At 41.8% G+C, this 21,884-nt stretch overlaps 1 protein-coding gene across 1 annotated transcript in view; it reads left to right on the forward strand.

Annotated features, from left to right (window-relative positions):
- nrxn2a (neurexin 2a) overlaps positions 1-17,279 on the forward strand; it is a 203,501-nt gene extending 186,222 nt beyond the window's left edge. Inside the window, exons 19-22 of the mRNA XM_042708599.1 lie at positions 1,249-1,420; positions 9,758-10,086; positions 14,076-14,154; positions 16,439-17,279. Coding sequence (XP_042564533.1) covers positions 1,249-1,420; positions 9,758-10,086; positions 14,076-14,154; positions 16,439-16,758 — 900 coding nt within the window. The 3' untranslated portion in view covers positions 16,759-17,279. The remainder of the gene's footprint in view (positions 1-1,248; positions 1,421-9,757; positions 10,087-14,075; positions 14,155-16,438) is intronic.
- Positions 17,280-21,884: the final 4,605 nt, after the last annotated feature.

Genomic DNA, 21,884 nt, shown 5'->3' on the forward strand with positions numbered 1-21,884 from the left:
ATACATTTCAGTTAATTTATAGAGTTAGTGTTTCTGTTAGCGTGTAAATAGTTTGTAAAGTGTGTAAATAGTTCAGTTGTAATAAGTGCATAAACAATTGCAATTGTTGCAAGTTGCAACAAGTGTGAATATTCATAATTCAAAATAATTCTACCAGACAGACAGGCTGTCTCATTGTTCACCATAGTGTAATGGCATGTGTGTATTGGTGCAAAGGTATGTGGTGGCATGTTTTTCATTGTTGTTTTTCAATAAAGGGGAGAAATTGCCCTTTAATTATGTGTCTATCTTTAATCTACCCAACCCACATAGCTTTAGGTTTTTTTCCACCTCAAACACACTGTAAAATTATGTAATTCATACTTATGGAAATAACTATGTAGTCATATAGTCAGATACGGACAATAGGTCTACATAGCCGTGTATAATCGATGCTATGATGTCACCATGTAGTTTTCATTAATATCTTGCTGTGGGCTAATACTAATATGAATGCCATTTGTTAAGTGTTCAAAAAGCTGGGCAGGAACAAGCTGGTAAAAAAGGGAACCTTACAGATGTTTTGTTTATTACTATCATAGATAAATATACCAGTATCGTATCGTATTTGTGGTATCGTATCGTATTTGTGGTATCGTATCGTAAGTATCGGGTATCGTGATATTTTGGCAAGTATAGTATCGAAGTCATAATTTTGGTATCGTGACAACCCTACTCTAATGAAGCGGTATTTCCCAGGGTTGTCTGGTGTATAGGGCAGAGGTCTTGCACTAATGTGTAGTGTGTGTATAATAGTCTGTCTCTACTCTCCTGGGCTTGCCACAATATTATATATGTGTTCAATAGAAAAACCACACATTGTACTTCAGACAAAACATTTCACAGTCTGCTGGTTACCTAGCTATCTCATGTTTTTAAACAATATCCCAGTATTGATGCTATTGCAACATTGATGAGGTTATACCATAGAAAACTATAATACCGGAATACCGCCCATCCCTATTTGAGTGTTTAACTACATACAACTAAAACATTTTAAATCATACTCTAACATCTGGTAAAAAAAACAAACATTGAAAATTAGCCTTGTTTTACAGTTTTTAAGGTGATGTATGAGCATAAAACTGATATCTCTTCAAGTTCTTTGTGTATCCATATTACCTGTGAATCTAAACCTGTATTAAAATGTATAGCATCATTGTACAGACTATTTTCTCAAAGTATTTTTAATTGTTTGTTGTTCCGCAGGAAGAGGGAAAAATAGGAGTCATATTCAATGTTGGGACTGATGACATCACCATCAATGAACCTGCCATCCCAGTGGCTGATGGGAAATACCATGTGGTGCGCTTCACACGCAGTGGTGGCAATGCCACCCTCCAAGTGGACAACCAGCCAGTCATTGAGCGCTACCCAGCAGGTAGGACACCAGATTAATAGTGGGGGTAAATGGCTATATGATAAGGTTGTGCACAAGAATACTCCCATTCTGATGTGACTAGAACCCTGGCCAGAATGGAGAGAGAGAGAGAGAGAGAGAGAGGGTAATTTAGAGGAACAAAAATATTTAATGGAAAAGTAAACTCGATGGAGATTCTTTTTTTTTTCTTTTCCAAGACATCCCAATATTTTCAAAGCCCGTGGCAAGGAATTCAGAAATAAGTTGGACGCTTGTCTCGCACCGAAGTGCAAATCAATTCCAATTCCAGCATGCATGTCATTTTATTTTGAAGCATAATATTTCACTTTTTAACTCTTCCCAGCTCCGTGTGAGTCACCACATGGAGAGTGCCGATAACTACAGCATGAACAATCTAATAATGATCACACATTGACACAGACGCCCCAAGCTGGTTTGCCTCACACACACATTTTGTACTTGTTTTTAAGAGCTTGTTTGGGTTTAGGCAAGCGAGGAGGAGGCAGATACTTCTAGAAAAATGACTCTCCCTTCGCAGGGATTTGTCGATGCCGAAACCCCTTAAGCAGCTCAACCAGAGTTGGCTCTCCATTTCACTGTAGTGTTCAGTGAAGTCACACCGCAACAGCAATGACTGTATTGAAAATGTACAATGACCATCAAATATCTGTGTAAATCTGATAATATTGGCCTATATGAGTCCACAACATCACCCCTCGTGTCCACGCTTAAAGAGTTTGAAAACGTATCTGCGTTTTGGAACCACTGCGTGTGTTTTCCCTTTATTGTTTTGAATTCCCCCTCACAGTCCAGGAAGACACTCTCTCTCTCTCTCTCTCTCTCTCTCCACTGTGTGCTCTGGGACCAGTTGCCTCACTCGCTCAGCTGCTGTTGAACAGGAAGACATTTTCCGTCTATCTAATAGCTTTCCCTGCAGTGTTTCAATTTTCATTCTATTCAGATCCCACTAGGCCCACTAGAATACTGTGTGGGATCGCAGACCTCCTCAGAACCAGGCAAACCTGAATGGGCTCGTACAGACAATATATATGATATGAAAAACACATGCCATTATGTTTGTCTCTCGTTTGTTGGATTGAGTCATTGGAACAATGTCATGTCTTGGTGACTTTTATGACTGCGATGTTATGGCAGAGTCTACAACTACAAATTACATACAGTAGCTTCAGGCAGTGCTCTTTAGCTCGACTAGATTAGCGCAATGGTAATACCTTTAGAATCACCACGGGCTTTTCTTTAGTTACACACACGCAGTCTTACAGAGGAGGACTCCACAGGAATTATCGTAGGCGAGCACACACGAGGGTTCTCGTGCCATGAATGCTGCTAAGGAAATGCTGGTCCGCCGTTTACTCACTCGGCTAAGCTGTTTATTTTTTTTTAAGGTGCTATTTTGAGGTTTTGCCTGTGCTGTTGTCACACATTAGAGCTTTAAAAACAGGATTAGGAAGGTGCAATGTTTGGGCCTCGTTCAGAGTCCAGGGCAGGCTGCCAGATGAGACCGAAATAGCCCTCACATCTGAGTGAGGAGAAATGTCTCTTATTCGTTCCGGTTGCGCTCTTGCATGGCAAAGGACTGAAAAAAAAGCCCAGTGTGATTATATGTTTTAGATCCATGGTAACGATCACTTTGCCTCGCCTTCCTGATTTCCTAATTGCTACTAATTAACATAATGGTCCCTTTACTGTTGCAGACATGCAGACCTATAGATATGCAGCCATGACATGTTGTCATTATTTAGCAATGTCATTATTTTTAAATGGTATATATGAAGAGAGTTAATTAATTAATTAATTTCAATTCAGGGTAGGCCTTGTCAAGTTTGGTCAAGCTGAATCTACATACCAGTAAGGGAACACAGAATCAATGGATTTCTTTACTGCTGGGTATGTTGCATATGGGGGTTTCATGAACTCACCATCAAGGCGAATCGGTGCCAGTGAATGAGCTCATCGGTTTGTCTGTGTTTTAAATTTGATCTGTGACAGTTGGTAGTTGGTGGAGTCTATGTATTATGTTCTCATATTCTGTTCTATCAAGCCTGCATGCAAATGAGTCATTTCCCACCTTCATAGTCACAGGACACGATTTAGCAATTAATTTGAGTTGAGAGTGCTCGTCGACCAACTCAATAACCAACTGATGTTTCACTGAATGTTAACACCCCATCTTATATACTCAGGTGGTAGTTTTATTGCCAGATCCTACTGCTGTGTAATGCAATTTTCCACCTGAACAGTTCTTAATGCCCTCTTCACTAATCCCACAAGTTTGTCCACTTGGGCCAAATTGCTCACTCAAATGCTAGTGGCTGATGTCACGGTGTCTGCACTGCAGGCCAGATGCTCAAACATGCAGAGTCTGACATTCAATTCTTTGAATGTTTCTACTTTTAGCAAACATTGCACAGTAAACGTCACTGTTTGAATTATTCACACACAAAGTTAACAGCACAATATTAACAGACACCAGCTGCCTGGTGAAGCAGAGAGACTAGACATGTCAAGTGATTAAGGCTGACCCATATGGAATAGGTCTGGCAAAATAAACAATACAAGCACATACTAGTCTCTTACCACCTATGGATTTACTTGTGATTATATTGTGCTGCATTGTGAGCCTACGTGCTCATTTAACTTAATGCACCATCTCCATATGGATCTAAAGTTCTTTTCAGAGTATTCATAGTCAGAAATCACATTTTGGATAGCAGCTACCAACTTGCATTGGTTTCAATGCAAATGTCAAACATTCATAGCACAGTCTTTACAAAAAGCTCAGAAAGGAATTTCAGGTTAAAATTGTAACTGAAAAAAAAAAAAAAAAAACTTAGCTGTACCCACCAACTGTGCCATAATGCCATTTCTTCTTTGTCAGCACTAGATGATGAGATGTTGCTATACTGAGAGTCAACCCACTGGGAAGAATGAGTCATACTCCTGGGAAGAATGACAGTTATGTAGGCTAGGCTAAGGCATTAGCAGAGATTCCATAGTTCCATTATTCCATACAGATAGTATCAGCACCTCATGACTCACTCACACTGGATGGTCCTCGTTCAGGGAGCTCCTCTGCAGTTTACCGAAGGGCGTGCTTGTCAGTACTGGAAGTCACATTCTTTTCCTCTTTTAGTTCACCACTGGAAGAACATCTTTGTTATCACCTGGACCCTTTTCACTTACAGTGTGTAACATGAATGATTGTCCTGATGATTTATACTGGCAATTGTTTGCTCCAGGGTCATTTATCCAAATTCTGCGGTAGGAATGTGGAGACACTGCAGGCAGGCATGGAGTCATTGATGATGTTTGAGAAAATGTCTTCCTGAAATCTTTTCTGAAGATTTGTTAAAGTCAAAATATGAGAATGTTTTATGTGTTCTGTCCTTATAATTGCATGCATTGTTGCTATTTTACGCTCCCATTGATTTGTTGCATTAATATCCCCTTTCTTTTAAGCAAATTTACAGGCACTATGTATTCAAATCCAACATATTTTAACGATGATACTAAAAACTACTAAATATGTCTCCTATAAATATAAATAAACAGAATTCTAACTAGAGGATGGTAATAAATCTTGAAATCTAACCCGCCATAAAATAAACCTAATTTTGGCGCATTAACCCGAAAGCTAATTCAGAATTGCTAAACTTGCTAGATTTGATGCCATGTCTTTCTCCTTGTGACCCTTGAACTTCTTGATGTTAACCTCCTATCTGTCTCTCTAAATTCTTTGAAGGGAGCTATGATAATGAACGGCTGGCTATTGCTAGACAAAGAATCCCATACAGGCTTGGTCGGGTAGTTGACGAGTGGCTACTCGACAAAGGTAAAAACAATTAATTGATTAACAAATTTAACTTCTTCACGAAGTCTCTGAGAGATGTGCAGTTCATGACGACGCTCATTAATTGGTATTGATATACATAACATAATCAGAATTTCATCAACTGGATTCGTTTTTTATGTCAAACAAAAGGTTAGACAAAATGGCTGCCATGCCAAACCGGACCAAACATTCTCCACTGAGCGTCCTAGTCTTCTTCACACACCCAGAACTGCATCCTGTCAGAGACGGAGGTGTAAAACTTAAATATAACCCCCACTAACCCCTCTAATAATATTTCATCATAACTGTCTGTAAATAGATGCTGGTTTTTATATGTCGTATGTCTGCTCCTGTGAACCCCTCTAACACTTTCTAAACAGGCTTCTCTAAAAAAGTGCTTAACCTCAGTCTCTAACCTCTGTGCTAAATAGTCAGGAGTCAAATAGAAAGAGCAGTTCCTCTTGCATTTGTCTTAATGGATTCATAAATATGATCTCTAAATTGCAGCAGAAAAAAAGCTTTCATTTAACTTAACAATTTATCAGCAGATATTGTTGTTCGGTCAACATGTCAAATCAGCTTGCTCCACACACGGTTTTAACCTTAAAAAACTGAAGAAGAAGCCACATATTACATAAAGGACTTGTTTGCATTTGATTGGAGTGTCACAGCTATTGAGATCGTTGACTGAACACAGACGACACGGTTCTCTTTCTGCTTCATCGACGATGAACATACGCCCTCCGCCTCCGTGTTGCACATATTCATTTATTAACACTCAAGTATACTCATGTATCAGCAATCAAACATGCAGTGTGGTCATCAGTTTCCTGAAAAACTGAAATAGATTAATGTGTACTGTATTGAGTCAGTGTATTATATAAAGTCATTTCAGGTAAGACATGCCGATTATGGCAAGTGTATGTCTAGAAGAAGGAGTAAACGATCACCTCTTTCTAGCTCGATGTTACCTAAATGCTTCAGTGGACTTAGTGACTCAATGGTCCTCTTGTATTTCAAACTAAAAGGAGCATGCCAAGCCTTTCAAAAACTGTCATTTCAAACCATGAAATAGAGCAAATGGTTGTAAATATTTCTTTTTTAATCAAACCTATTGCCCAGTGGGGTTAAACTTCTCTAAAGTAGAAATAGCCCAGAGCTTTCTTGAAAATCCTAATGCCATGGTTCTAATTCTCATTCTAATTTCATTATGAACCCCCAAAGACACCAAACATTCCCTTGAACAGTTTCTCTTGTCATCAGTAAAATTGTCTTCTGAAGAAAGGTGAAGGTTAACAGAACAGGAAGCTATCACAGATGCTATGAAATGCTCTATTGCACTGTGATATCATTCACATTGTAGATACACCCTCCACATCTCTGTTTGAGAGCGACCAGTGTATACCTACAACCAGCAGGTTATTCCCAGATCACTGCAACTCATATGTACATTACATGAATAAATATCACAGTATAGCATTACATTATCAATACAGATAGAATATATCATAATAAAACTGGTTCAATAACAGCATAGCATGTTTTTCATATTCACATTCAACCTAATGTGTGATCTGTCAGTAAGAAACCCGACAAAATCGATTTTCATTATTGGCCTAACATTATTGGCCTAACAGCATTTCAATTGTAGCCCTTAAAAGCTAAAGGATCCCCTCCATTAACCATGATGAGGCTCTTACCAGCGGCCTTAGAACAGCCTACTCCATAATGCACTGAGACTGAGCACATCCTTTAAGTAGACAACACTAGCCCAGCATGTGATGCCTGGACTGGGGCCAGTTTTAAATATGTAGCCATTCAGTGACTGCCTAAAATAACAAGCAAGATCGACAGATAGCTTTTTGACTAGCTTAGAATAAATAGTTACCCACAGAGGCTGCATTAATTGTTATACTTAACATAGGGACTGATACGTATAACTATATGTAAATAGATTAAATGCTTTGGCAACTGTAACACTAAACCTAAAACAGCCACTGAAACTTTACTAGGCTAGTTATTTTTCTTAATTATGTACATCCATTCAGAAAGTATTCAGATGCCTTCACTTTTTTCACATCTTGTTATGTTGTAGTCTTATGCTAAAATCTTTTGAATACATTTTTCTTCAATCTACACTCAATACCCCATAATGACAAAGCACCTTGACTGGAGTCCACCTGTGGTAAATTCAGTTGATTGGACGTGATTTGGAAAGGCACACACCTGTCTAAATGAGGTCTCACAGCTGACAATGCATATCAGAGCAAAATCCAACCCATGAGGTCAAAGGAACCGCCTGCAGAGCTCAAAGACAGGATTGTGTCGAGGCACAGATCTGGGGATGGCTACAAAACAAATGTGGCTGCATTGAAGGTTCCCAAGAGCACAGTGACGTCCTTCGATAATTCTTAAATGAAAGAAGTTTGTAACAACCAAGACGTGTGGCCAGACGGAAGCCTCTCCTCAGTGAAAGAGACAGGAAAGCCCATTAAGAGTTTGCAAAAAAAAAAACACTTAAAGGATTCTCTGGTCTAATTAAACCAAGATTGATCTGTTTGGCCTCAATTCTAAGCGTCATGTCTGGAGAAAAACCAGGCATTGCTCATCACTTGTCCAATACCATCCCAACAGTGAAGTATGGTGGTGGCAGCATCATGTTGTGAGGTTGTTTTTCAGTGGTCAGGGTTGAGGGAAAGCGGAGCAAAGTGAAGTGATATTCATGAGGAAAGATTGGTTCAGTGTGCTCAGGACCTCAGACTGGGCCGAAGGTTCACCCTCCAACAGGACAATGACCCTAAGCACACAGCCAAAACAATGGAGGAGTACAAAACAATGGAGTTGCTTAGGGGCAGCTGTGAACGTCCTTGAGTGGCCCAGCCAGAGCCCTGACTTCAACCCAATCGAACATCTCTGGACAGGCCGGAAAATGGCTGTCCGCTGACGGCCCCCATCCAACCTGTCAGAGCTTGAGAGGATCTACAGAGAGGAATGGCAGAAAATCCCTAAATCCAGTTGTGAAAAGCTTGTTGCTCATACCCAAGACTCGAGGCTGTATTCACTGCCAACGGTGCTTCAGCTAAGTACTGAATAAAGTGTCTGAATCCCTATGCCAGTGGGGCTTTTAACACCTGGCATTAAAATGTGTTTTGGGTGAGCGAAGTGCAATTGGATAGTGCCTGAGCACATGAAAGTGCAGGTGTAAATCCACTCAAGGCGCTTTGAGGACGAATTGTGATCCGATCAACCAAACCACCTCCGGAAGTGGTCAGGGACGGATTGTGATCACTTTGAACAAAAGTGTAAATGTCAATCCACATACAACAACATCCAGGTGGGTGGAAGTACGTGAGCTGGACACAGCGGATCTCAATGTGGACATTCTGTAATCTGGTTAAAATCATATCATACCAAGATACAATCTGGCTACGAGACACATTTTAGTGTCAGGTGTGAAAAGACCCGTACGGTTTTTTTCCTTTTTAATACATTTGCTACAATATCTTTTTCAAATCCTGTTTTTGCATTTTCATTATGGGGTATTGAGTGTAGATTGCATGGTGGTAGATAGCATAAGGCTGCAACATAACAAAATGAGAAAAAGTGAAGGGGTCTGAACACTTTCTGAATGCACTGTATATTGACTCATATATGTCTATCTTTATGATATGTGACACACCACACATAGGAATTAAGGTATGATTCAATCTAGTTCAATTTTTCCAGACAAGTGGTGCAGTTTTTCATTGCTTCTTCGCTGCTCCTTTTAGTCCAGAGATAATTAATTGCAAAGATGAAGGTGTACAGAGGGGAGTAATTTGCACTTTGTGTGTGTGTGTTGGTGTGTGTGTGTGTGTGTGTGTGTGTGTGTGTGTGTGTGTGTGTGGGTGTGTGTGTGTGTGAGAGAGAGAGTGAGTTTGTGAGTATGTGTAATTCATTATTGTGGATCTGAGGCTGTATGTGTTTGCATGGCGCAAGGCAAGGACAGGAAGAAAGCCTTCCGCAAAGACGGTGGGAACCCATTAATGTTGGAGCTGGTGGCTGATCGTCATCAATGCAGATTAGGAAAAACAAGGCCTCTGTTTCTAAATAAAACATCACCAGGAGATCTTTGCACAGTCACGAATATTGTGCTCCAGATTCACTCAGTTTACTCCCTTCATTATCTCCCAATGAAATCTCACAAGGCTTTTGAGATATGCTTGTTTATTTTATAATGATTTTGTTCCTTTGTAGTCCTAGACTCTAGCATTTTGAGTCTGTCACGCATACATGTGCTGTAAGTTTTAATGGAGGTGGAAAGTGGGAAGGTTTGAGTAAGCCATTCATTGGAGTATATCTTGGTGGTACTAGATATTGAAATGCAATCAGAAAAACTAGAGAGACCAAATGTAATAATGTGCCACTTTTTACTCTTTTCTATTTTTCCTTTCTCTCTCCCAATCCGCCTGTATCTCTTTTCTTGCTCTTCTGGTGCATCACAGGGCGACAGCTGACCATCTTTAACAGTCAAGCAGCGATTAAGATCGGCGGGCAAGATAAGGGTCGTCCCTTCCAGGGCCAGATCTCCGGCCTCTACTACAACGGGCTTCAGGTGCTGAAGCTGGCGGCCGAAGGCGACCACAATGTGCAGGTGGAGGGAAACCTCCGCCTCGTGGGCGACGCGCCATCTGTCCTGTCCACGGAGACCACCTCCGCCACGCCGCCCGCCGCAGGCGACATGTCCACCACTATCATGGAGACCACCACTACCATGGCAACCACCACCACTCGCAGACAGCGCTCCCCCAGTCTGAAAGACAGCATCACACAGGTTAGTAGGGTGGATGGGGGTGTGTGTGTGGGGGGCGGGGGTGTAGGGTGGTGGTGTAGGTGTGTGTGTGTGGGGGGGGTTAGGATGGTGTGGGGGGGTCGGCAGAATCATTGAAATGCACTTATTATCATTGGAGCAGACGCCATTAAACGTTAACACACCATTAGTTTTAATAATCCTGCTGCGATTCGGGGCAGTCAAGGCTCTGTATGAGCTATCATTTTGCAGGGCCCTCTTGATCAAATATTAATGTTTCTGGGACTGGCTATCAGGATGAATGAGAGGCCAAACTGGATCAGCACCTCATGAGAATCCAGTAGGGAGGAAAATGAATATGCCAGACAATGGGTTATGACATAGGAGACAGCTCCATCATATTATCGTTTGACCTTTCTCTGTCATGAGATATTCTGTCTTTTCAAACTGTGGTGGACAAGTCAGGGGGTCTCACTCAAAGCCAATTAATAATCACACGCAGTGTGCGCGGTGTGTCGCGGAAATTAAAATAATTCCAGAAATTGTTGTCCTCATTCTTATAAGAAGACTCAGAGACACAGCAGCAATGTTTTTGAAGTACAAGATCTTTATCCTCCTTGCATGGGGCTATCAGTCCTCTTTAGTGGTCCAAGTAGGAGGAAAAAAAAGCCACGAACACAGGAAACACAGTAAGCTTTTATACAATACAGTTATTGTCAGTTTTCACAGCCAATCACATTCATTCTCATCATTTGTCACTAAGGCACATGATCAGAATATTAATACCTTCCTTTTCCAAATAAGGAATACCTTTAATTCGATTGATGATGATTGGCTGCAATGCTCCTTGACATTTCGTCTAACTGAGCACCCCTTTTCTGTCCCTCAAACCTGCCTGCCTTGTCTTGTAAATCATCATCTTTTCGTCTGACCAGCAGGAAGTCTGCAGTCACAAACTGTTCATAACAGGAAGCTCAATATGTTTCTGTTGTTCAAGGTGTTTGTTAAAAAAAAAAAATTAAACCGTCTTTGAAACAAAGTGCATAACCTTTCCCGAACAATGAATTAGCATACTTTGTTTTTAAATACAAGATGCACATTTTCTATTGCAAAGATACATTAAGACAACTAAGCCTTTAACTCCTGCTTAATTCATCTAATTACCTTTTTTACAGCTGCGTAGAGCTGGTTTCAGGCTGTTGAAAAACAGGACCTCACAGTCTAACTACAGCTCAACCTTTAACATTTAGAATTAAGCATTCTTTACTGTAGAATTGTTTCAGCATTTACTAGATTCATAAAGGACAAATACAAAGTTTTGTTTAAACACATCAAAATCTCTCCCAAAGATCACTTTCCCTGCTCACTGAAGCACTCCTCAGAGTCCACACATATAGCAGCCAGGCATACACTGTGCCCAGAGATTTACGAGTCAGGGCTTTACGATAATAAAAGCATTCAGCACAAATTGAGTTTTACAGATGCAATATCTAAGGAAGCGCTCTCAAATGGACTCTCAATTTTCACGTCTTGCCAATGAATATGCTGTTCATCAACTTCATCCTGTGAGAAATTAGCCCAGTCAAACCTTGCAGTACCATAAAGTGGATTGCTTATTTACAGAACACCACTTCGCATATTTAGGAAATTTATTTGGGCTGTAGATGTTAGGTTGAGATAGTATTTCTGTAAGGCTGGTTGGGGTTATGTGAGGTTAGGGTGAGATGGTATTTCTGTAAGGCTGGTTGGGGTTATGTGAGGTTAGGGTTAAGCCCTCGGCATCGTCAGGGATAATTTACATGACTGTCAAAGTGTCTGAAACAGACGATAAATATAATATCGTAATAGGCAAGAAAGATGTAGCAATCCATTTCACGGGTTCCTTATATGACTTTAGACATGTGAAACAGTTTGTACAGTAACATGGACATTTAGTCAGCAGGAACATGCTTCTTATCCAAAGCGTCATACAAGTGAAGCCGACCCACAAGCAAGAGACGTTGATTGGATTACTTGCTAACGAATAAATCACAGCTAGCACAAGGACCAGAGTGCGGCATGAAGCACATCTCCGGTGAAACAGTTTTTAGCATCCATGCCATGTCAACATAATAAGTAGGTTTCAGGACAGAGTGCTCTGTGATTTGATTTTATAGCTAACATTTATAATGGTTCATGTGAGCCATGTGAGAATCTGTCCGTGTCTATGTAATAATTGCTTGCCTTAATCATTTTCATGTATGCAGATCAGCCTAGATTCTGTCCTTGCGTGTTATAGGAATTATTTGTGAAAGCGGGCGATATTTGAATGGGAATACTAATTCAATGAGGTTAGACTTAATGCAGTCTGAATAGCTGACAGAAAGAATTAGGATTTTCGAGAGTTGCCAAGTCCATCCCTGTTCGTCAGTGTGCAGTTCACTGTTCTCCACACACTTACAGCTTTGAGAGAAGTGCTAAGAGACCTCGGCATGCATGAAAGCACTTGGATAAATTGCCTCTTTGGAGGAGCAGAGTATGACTGACTTTACCATCAAGTCTGCTGACAACATAAACAACAAACATGATGACCTACACACTATACAAATGCTCCAGAAAGATATTAGACGTGTGTTTGTGGAGCCATCCTTTCGATGGTTTGCTATATGATTTCCCATGCTTAGTGAATTGCATGGACCTTTGTCCGCTGTTGTATGGTAAGTGTGTTCTCACAGTGTACACATTCACATTTCCTTGTCCTACCTCCTGTTGCTATTGTCTCTGCATAGATAGAGCCAGAGAAAGGGGCGAAAAGGTAACATTTCAAAGCCTGCAATGTGCCACAAAGGCACCGTTTGTTTGTTTTGCATAACCAAGAGCGGTTTATGTGTTTTGTTCCAGTATCACATCTTTTCAATATCGTTTGCCAGGCAGCATCTTACTTAGCCTTTCATGTTGCAAATTAGTCATACCACAGTGATATGACATTTAATCTGTATGCTTTAAAAGTGCCATGGTACATGTAAGGTATGAGTCTTGCTCTGTTGCTCACTTAAGATGCTGCTTGAAAAAGATAAAGTTTGTGTAGGAGGCTGATGGGGACTTTTGATCAGAGAGCCTGTAAGAGACACTAAGCTAATTGCGTCATTTTTGTATTATCATAACACCAAATGTCAACACATGAACATTACAAACAGTTAAAGCACAAGACAGTTGACAGAGATACTTGAGTTCCCAGTGATAGAAATAAGGTTTTGATCATGTCAAGCAAACCAGGGTGTGCAGTGTGCCGTAGCTCTGATATTTGTTTTAAAAGGATTAAAGTAGAGAGAGAGAAAGAGAGAGGCTTGTACCTGTACAGTGGCACTGAATGGTTATTGTTGCATTAAGCTTGGCTGCACAAACACAAAAAAGCCTTGGGTTCACTTCATTAGCGCGAGCTGATTAGAAGCGTCTACAAGATAATGAAAGTGATGAAGCAATGTCAGTCACGGCCAAAGTGGCTATTTCCTCCTGGGAGGATGGAGAATGGCATTAGCACAGAGGCTGGACCTCCAAACGTCCCTTTGAATGGAAATTTAATCATCAAGTCTTTTTTTTTTTTTACGAAAGACCTAATGATGTACTGTTATAGTGTGAATGTATTTATTTTGCTAGTTTAAGTATCTGAAGTGTTATTTTTATTATTCTAAAATTCTAAAATGAATGTAAATCTGTTATCATTAAGAATGAAAGCGGTAGGCCACTCCAGGGCAGGTTGTTTGTTTTTTCACTAAACTAAAACAAACAAATATACGGGTACAGTTCAACTTTAGCATCTTTACCAGTGCTAAACAGATAGAGACACTCATGTATTTAACTTGAACCTTGATAGACCAGAATAGGGTCTATGGGGGATGTGTGTTAATTCAACTCAGCTATTACTGACTCTTAAAGCTCATAGCAATGCTGTTTTTAACCCAAAGAGAAAACATGGTGATCTTGGGGGGGAAAAAAGAAAACGTTTTTTTTTTTTTTTTTTTCTCTCTTTGCAGAGCTCAGATGACCTGCTGGTGGCGTCGGCGGAGTGCCCGAGTGACGATGAGGACCTGGAGGAATGCGAGCCTGGCACAGGTCAGTCTGGGGCTTTGTCCCGTGGACACAGCCCACTCCCTGGGCACACACACACACACACACACACGTCTCACTGCACACTGGTCAGGGACAAATCACAAAACACCGCACAGTAACCAGCAGAGACCTGCTGCTATTCTCATTCATTCTAAACCCAGGCAGCGTTCTCCTCCTCTAATGTCTCTGTGATGGCAGCTTGAAGCAGGAGAGGTTGCAGGTAGGGCTGTGGTGACATCATTAAGATGACGGTGCCTCCGCGCTGGTCTCTGGGGTCAATGGCAGAGCGAGAGGGAGAAGACATCCCCCGTTCAACAAAGACGCATCTTAATCTGTCTAGCTCGTCTCTGTCAGCAACAGTCAGCGCCATTATTACACTACAGTTTTGTACAGGTTAGAGACTGAATAAGCACAGATCTGTAGATGTGTATGTGCAGTAGATCTCACTATCAGGTTATCAGTATCCTAACACACACAGTATGTGTATGAACAGTAGATCTCACTATCAGGCTATCAGTATCCTAACACACACAGTATGTGTATGAACAGTAGATCTCACTATCAGGCTATCAGTATCCAAACGCACACAGTAGTATAAGAGGCTCACAAGGCAGATTATAGATTTAGCTTGATATTAAACCATGGCTGTATGCTTACAGCCCTTTGTATGTGGTCATATTTCCTCAAATATTAAATGTTACTGGATGGATAAAATGTTTGATTGAATCCCATGACCCTGTGTTAAATTTAATACTGGCATTTTACATGTGAGAGTTTATACCGCCAGCTATGTGTTAAGACTCAATTATGACAAATGGTCCATCATTCACCTATCCTCTTTATCTTCTCGTAATCTTCATTCCGACGTTTTATGATTATTTTACGTAGAGGTTTTTTGCTCGACTCTCAGTTGTCATTAAATACAGTCACGTCTACACAAGGGTTGTGGCTGCGGTGAGATTATTTTACTGGTCATATGTCGCCGTCGGTCACATCCTCTCACCTGTCCTGTGTACCTGTGGTTGGCAGTACCGTAGCTCTCCCTCTTTCCCAAGAGGATGGCAATGAGATTTGCACATCCTTGCTTACTAACATCATCCCGTCCCTACACAATGTCCTGCCTAACCCTGTAGTTTAGCCTGCCGCTAACGCTAACCGCTAACCCCCCCCCCCCCCCCCCCCCCCATGACGTCGGTGTGCCAGGACCCTTTTCATCTCCCCCTCAATATCTCCTCCTCACACCCCCATGTGAACAGTATGGCACTCACATCCCTCCCCACCAACACTATGAAGTAGACTCTCCTGTAATTGCTCATCAGACTCGTGTCTGACGGGGGTGTGTACTGACAGAGCTAGAGAGAGAGCTGGGGGAAAGAATGTGTTTCTCTGTGAGGACCATCTTACACAGCTTTCTTTTTTTTTGTAATTTGCTTTTTTCCATGCAAAAAACATGCGGCCAATTTGTTAATGTAAGTGACCCTAAACTCCATAGTTTGTTATCTTATTTAAGCAAAAAAAAAAAAAGAAGCCAAGAAAAATGCAAGAGATGAAAAAGAAGACACTTTGGAAAATATTTTGAAGATATTGTGCTTTTTTTTTAACTCAGAATGTATAGAAACACATTAATGTTTATATAAAACATATAAGACAAATGTAAGCAGCAAATGCAAAGGCACACAATCATAATGTATAACTGACTAAGGCACAGAACTAGTTTTAGACTTAGACAGTATACTGATTAGTCTTGACGTCGACATGTTTGGCATTTTACTGACTGGAATTCCTCTGATTTCTCTCCCTTTAGGAGGTGACTTAGTGATACCCATGCTGACTATGGACTCCCAAGACACTCAGTCTGGCATCACATATTACCCAGCCATTCCCTCGCCCCCCACATCCCTGACCCCCCTCCAGACCACCAAAGAGTCCCAGGCACTCCCCGACCCCCGCCCCCCCTGCCCTCCTGACCAGGAGGACTGTGGTGAGCCCTTGGAGGTCTCGGCCTTCGGCTCGGGGGAGATGACCGAGTCCGACGACGAGGACTTTTACAAAAACACCCACATGGTCACCGATAGGACAGTCCTGCCCCCTCCCCCCGCCGCTGCCGAGGGTGGGGTCCAGCACCAGCCGGCGGCCCCGGCGGGCCCCACCAGCAACCCCGAGCAGCTGCACATCCCCGCAGGCAAGATGAACACCCGCGACCAGATGTTGCTGCCGCCCGCCCCTCCGGCCTCGCGCCAGACACCCGGGCTAACTCACCCCCCTGATTTCCCCCATGTGTCCACAGCTCCGCCCACCGCGCCCAGGGAGAGGCTCCCACCGGGCGTGGCCGAGGTCATCCGCGAGTCCAGCAGCACCACGGGCATGGTGGTGGGCATCGTGGCGGCCGCCGCCCTCTGCATCCTCATCCTCCTCTACGCCATGTACAAGTACCGCAACCGCGACGAGGGCTCCTACCAGGTGGACCAGGGCCGCAACTTCATCAGCAATCCCGGCGCCGACAGCAACGGCACCGTGGTTAAAGAGAAGACAGCCGGCACGACTGCAGCGGTTGCCAAGACGAGCACTAAGAGCAAAAAGAACAAAGATAAGGAATATTATGTCTGAGAGCGAGTGATGAAGAGGCAAGAGAGAGTGAGAGAGAGTGAGGGAGAGAGAGAGAGGGAGGGAGAGAGAGAGAGAGGAAGGTTGGAGAGGAAGAGATAGTGGTCGGGGGAATTACAGATCATTCATTCCCACACCGTACGCAGACTAAACACCGAGTCAACCCATGAGGTTTTTTTTTCTTTTTTAATATTCCACGTCATCAATGTGCTCCTCTTGGTATTATGAAGACTTGCATAAGGGACGAGCAGAAGACCAGTTTCATTTCAGCATTACATGGTTCTTAGCTATTTTTATATTGCAAAAATAGTGAAAGGTTAGAGACCACATATTGGTGCTTCTAACTTTCCTGCTCACAGCACGGGACTTGAGCATGGCTAGACTCTGCTTCTGCTGCTTCCTCTTTTCTGTTTCCCATTCAAGCGTTGGGAACACGGTCATGGTACTGACACTGTGATGTGGCAATGGAGGCACTGCTTCATCTGACCTCTGACCTCAGTCAGTATACACACCCCCCCCCCCCCCCCCCCCCGGTCGATCAAAAGAAAGAATGCTCCATATTTTGTTTTTCTTAAGCACTCAGCCACAAAACCAGTGAGGTGACTGTGAAGTGGGCAGGCTTTGCACAAGTTAGTTTCATCCGTGGGGGACCCCAGTGTTGCGCTCAGGATCCGGGGATATTCTGCACCAGCAAGGAGCTGCTTCCCCCGAAACTGAGGGGACCGGCTGCCTTACTTCTGCACACCACATCTGGCACCAATGCAAGTGCCACTACATACGCGTTTGATCTCAACTCAATGGAGACTGTGAACTCTGCCCCTTGAATTCTTGAGAGAGAAATTACATGTAGTCATTTAAAGAAGGGAAGACAGACGTGCAAATAGCCAATAAGACCACTGTGACATTCTATTTGATTAAAAGAACATTTTATTAAAGCCCATTAAATGTCCCAGTGGTCTTAAATCTGTTATTAAATTAGTGTTTGCTCTTTTCTTTCTGAAATAACACACTGGTGTCGTAATTTATAAAACATTAGTTGTGAAACTAGGATTCTATGGTGCATTAACTGAAATGTTATAAGATATCCAATTGAAATTTTGACATGAAACACAGGCTTATTTTTTTAAGCAGAAGCCCTATCATTCCTGTTTTGGGATTATAATAAGATGTCTGCTGTTATGTGGCCTGAGACAATCCAGCGAGGCCTATTAACACCAGTTTCTCAACCTTATCACCCTACCATCTCCTCTCTGCCCGCAGGTCTAAGGTGTGAGTGTGTGTGCAGTGTGTGCAGTATTACTGAGCCGTGGTTTAATTTATGTGTAGCCCCAGAGAGAAAAATGTAATCAAGGTCCAAAAGGGAATTGATAGGATTTCATAAAACGGAAACTGGGAGCTGTCAGTCTGGATGTGTCTTTTTTTCTTTGTCTGTTTGAAAGAATTAACTTTGTTATTCACTCCAGCGAGAGATAGACCAGGAGAGAAAGAAAAGCTGAAAGTTAAAGACACTGTATTTATGTATATATACAAATCTTTTGACATTGTCAGTGTGTAAGTGTGACAGAACGAGCAAGCGAGCTCACGTGTGCATATGTGTAATTGTTTCCTCCATGAGACAGAAGACGACAATGACAAACGCTCAGAAAAAAACTTTCTCGGCTTCCTCATTCTCCACCACAAGCACTTCTGCCAGATCCCCAGTGACATGTGACTGCAGACACTGAATATGAGAGGGATCTTGTGGATGGTGGAAGTGAATCTGGGAGAACTTTCTGGCTTGGCTGCAGTGAGAAAGGAAGGGGACGTGCCCAACTTTGCATTCAGATGCCTCATTTCTGTTCCTCAAAGTCAACACGAAGCACAGTGAAAGAATAAAGAGTTGGAAAAAAAAAAAAGATCTGTCTTATGAAAACTTTTTTCCAATGCGAATAATGTGAATTGTGTTTAATTTTTTATTATTAAAAGGAAATCCTCTCTGAAAAAAAAAAAAACAATTTATGTAATGTCTAGATATTTCTCACTTTGGTTTGGAGGCAATATTTTCCTGTGCTCACTCTCCTACTCAGCCTTTTGTTTTAATTGACCCTGTATGTATGTATGACAGACATGTTTTACACTGTAATATGGTAATTTTGCCACATGAAATAAATACTGAATTAAACAAAAACAATCTCCATTAACCAAGGAGAATGGACTCTTCTTATAAGTGCATTCAGATTTGAGTTTCATTTGAATTTTTGTATTATTTTGCTTTACACATGAACCAACCATACCATACAAACCCATGCTTTTTATAATTAAATTATTTTTGTTACATTGTTTTGTTTTTTGTTTATTTTATATATATATTTTTTTCTTATTTCCAGATTTGACACATGCTGTCCAGGATGTACTGCGGTTCTTCATGTTAAAGTGTAGTGCTCCTGTGAGATCAATCTAAATATGTGTAAAATGGCAGAGGGGATAAATACACTTGCTTTACACTTCGTAAAATCCTCTCTGTGTTTTCATTTGTCTCTAGACTAAAAAGATGGTGAAAAATGAATGGCCATTTACATTATTTAAGCATGATAAACACTGTCTGGATGGTATATGTACTGATAATTACAATAGGTTTGGGAATATTACACGGAACCATTTTTTTTATACATTCACATCTTTTAGACGGCCAGTCATCAACCTTGAGCTGTCAGCATTTTAACCAGAGGTTATTAGTGGTCAGTCACCAGAGTCACCTTTCGTCATTCTTTTCTTTTAATGATGATGACATGTCTAAAAAGGTCCTGGATGCATTGGGGTGCACCAGCTTTCAGAACATCCCCATGAAGATACAGCCATCCTCTCATCTAGCCTATGTCAAGTGTCACGAACGGGCCACTCCACGTTAAAGCAAAATGTGGGGGCGCTGGGAATATCATACACACCATAGAATATTTTGGCACTGATGCCCTTTGTTAGCGTCAACAAACTGATCTGTTGGTTTTACCTGCACTCAGCACCACTTGGCACACACACTTAAAAAGGCACTCGGTACAGTTCACTGTCAGTGTTTAATGTGTGCACATCAAATTGCTCTCAAACATGCTGTGCATTTGTACAGAATGCGTCAATAGTGCTGTTTGTTTGTTTGAAAAAGTCAGCAGCTGACCACCAGGTGTGCCACCCTGCATCAGTAAAACGTGTTCGCCCATTGCACCTAATGTAAACGACTTAAATAGTGGGTGACAATTGGTTGCAAAATGTCTACCATTAGATTCAATTCTTTGCATGATGTACCCATGGGGGGGTTATGGCAATAGTGGGCTTTCTAAGGGCTAGTGGCGCTCTTATGAAAACCCGTATTTACTGCGATGCCGTTACTGTGAAGCTGCTAAGGGCCGGGTGCTGTCCGTGGTCCTGGAAATATTAAACTCTTTATACTGCTGCCAGAAATCGGACCCACCTCGCACCCCTTGGCCTTGCCTCCTGGCTTCTACTCCTACTCACGCACTGCATAACTTCACCCAACCCAATAAGTGGTTCCACAAAAACTATCGATTCACACCTACCCTGAATCTCGGGAACACACCAGAGATGGAAGTTGGATTGCAAATATGGTGCCAATTAAAATCTCTGCTGAAAAGGAAATACTCTCAAGAAGTAGAGGAGGAGGTCAGGTAAAGGTCGAGAGAGAGAAATATCCAGTAGCTGCATCTCATTTTTAAGTCTTAACAAATGCTGCTCGCCAGTTGCATTTTCTAAAGACCTAAAGATGGACAGGTTTTGATTCTGGCAGCTGAGATTGCTTTGCAACGTTAGCACTCCTTTCCCCATCTACAAAATTGCTCTGGCTCCACTTCTGTGTCTTCGGGTCCACCAGTTCTGCACACACACACACAGAGAGAGAGAGAGAAAATCACAGTACTTTTATGTTACCCCGTGCTGTTGGGTTGCTGTGAAATAGCTAGCATTTTCTATATGGTAGCTAAATGTATTTCACTTGACACATGCTGTTAGGGCTATATGGACAGTTATCAGACTGGCATGACGCACATTTCATGCAGAAATTGCTCCTAGATAAACATCTGTCAGCACCTACCAACACGGTCAAAAGCGATTACAGCTCGCTTTCGTCACGTAGTGAATTAACCATTTTGAGAACACGCCAATTTTCCCCGACATGTTTTTTTTCCAGTTCTTCACAGCCAAACTGCCTACCCACTCGAGTAGCGGGGCATTGGCCTCCTCTGCATGCCTGAATCATTAGCTGAGGGGTATGGAGCACTTATCGCTACACTTACTGGAATTGAGGTTCTCTATTCAATAAGTGTGCTGAACTCTTGAGATACGACCTCAATGTCAAAAACGGCTTCACGGCATTCAGACGTCTACACTAAAAGTGTGTTACTGCCACCCTCAGGCTAAGGGATAGTATAGCATCTTGCGCCTGTGGGCTCATAATTACGATCAAACTGTCAGAAATGATTAGCAGGCTATGTGAGGTTTATATAACTCCGCTATTGAGCGGCACAAAACTAGATCTCCTGCTGTCCTGTAGGCATGTGGGAACACTGCAAGGGCTCTGGACGATTCCTGAACATTCTTTAATATAATAAGAATAAGTCATTTGAAAAATATTTTACCATAATCCAGGATGCATTTAAATGTGTCTGTTCCAAATAAGAAATGACAAAATGTGTACTGAATAATGTATTATTTTTACGATGACCAGCATCAAGTTATCTATTATTGATCTATTATAGCAGTACAAGTTCGATATCTGTGATTATTGTAACATCCCAATGTATTTTCGTGTTCAGAAGTCCTCAATGATATTTATATGCATATCTATCTGGGAGATTGCTAAATTGTAAAATGTGGTCACCTCTGCCTCACATTTGTGACAGAATTCCAACTATGACTCCTATTTAACTTATGTGTATGTCTGATGGATGACAGCGCGTGATCGTGATGACTGCACGATGGGGTTACGGTTGTGAAGTAGAACAGGCACCGGCCAAAAACTGACAGAACAGAGTGCATGCCTTAGGTCAGGCAGACCAAATGAGCTCTGAGCAAGACAAAATGTCTAATTCACTGAGCCTCCGCTCTGTATTCAGGTCACATCCTCTGTGGTGTCAACAGCCTCC

The sequence above is a fragment of the Clupea harengus genome, chromosome 8 (assembly GCF_900700415.2).
Source record: "Clupea harengus chromosome 8, Ch_v2.0.2, whole genome shotgun sequence".
Lineage (NCBI taxonomy): Eukaryota > Metazoa > Chordata > Actinopteri > Clupeiformes > Clupeidae > Clupea > Clupea harengus.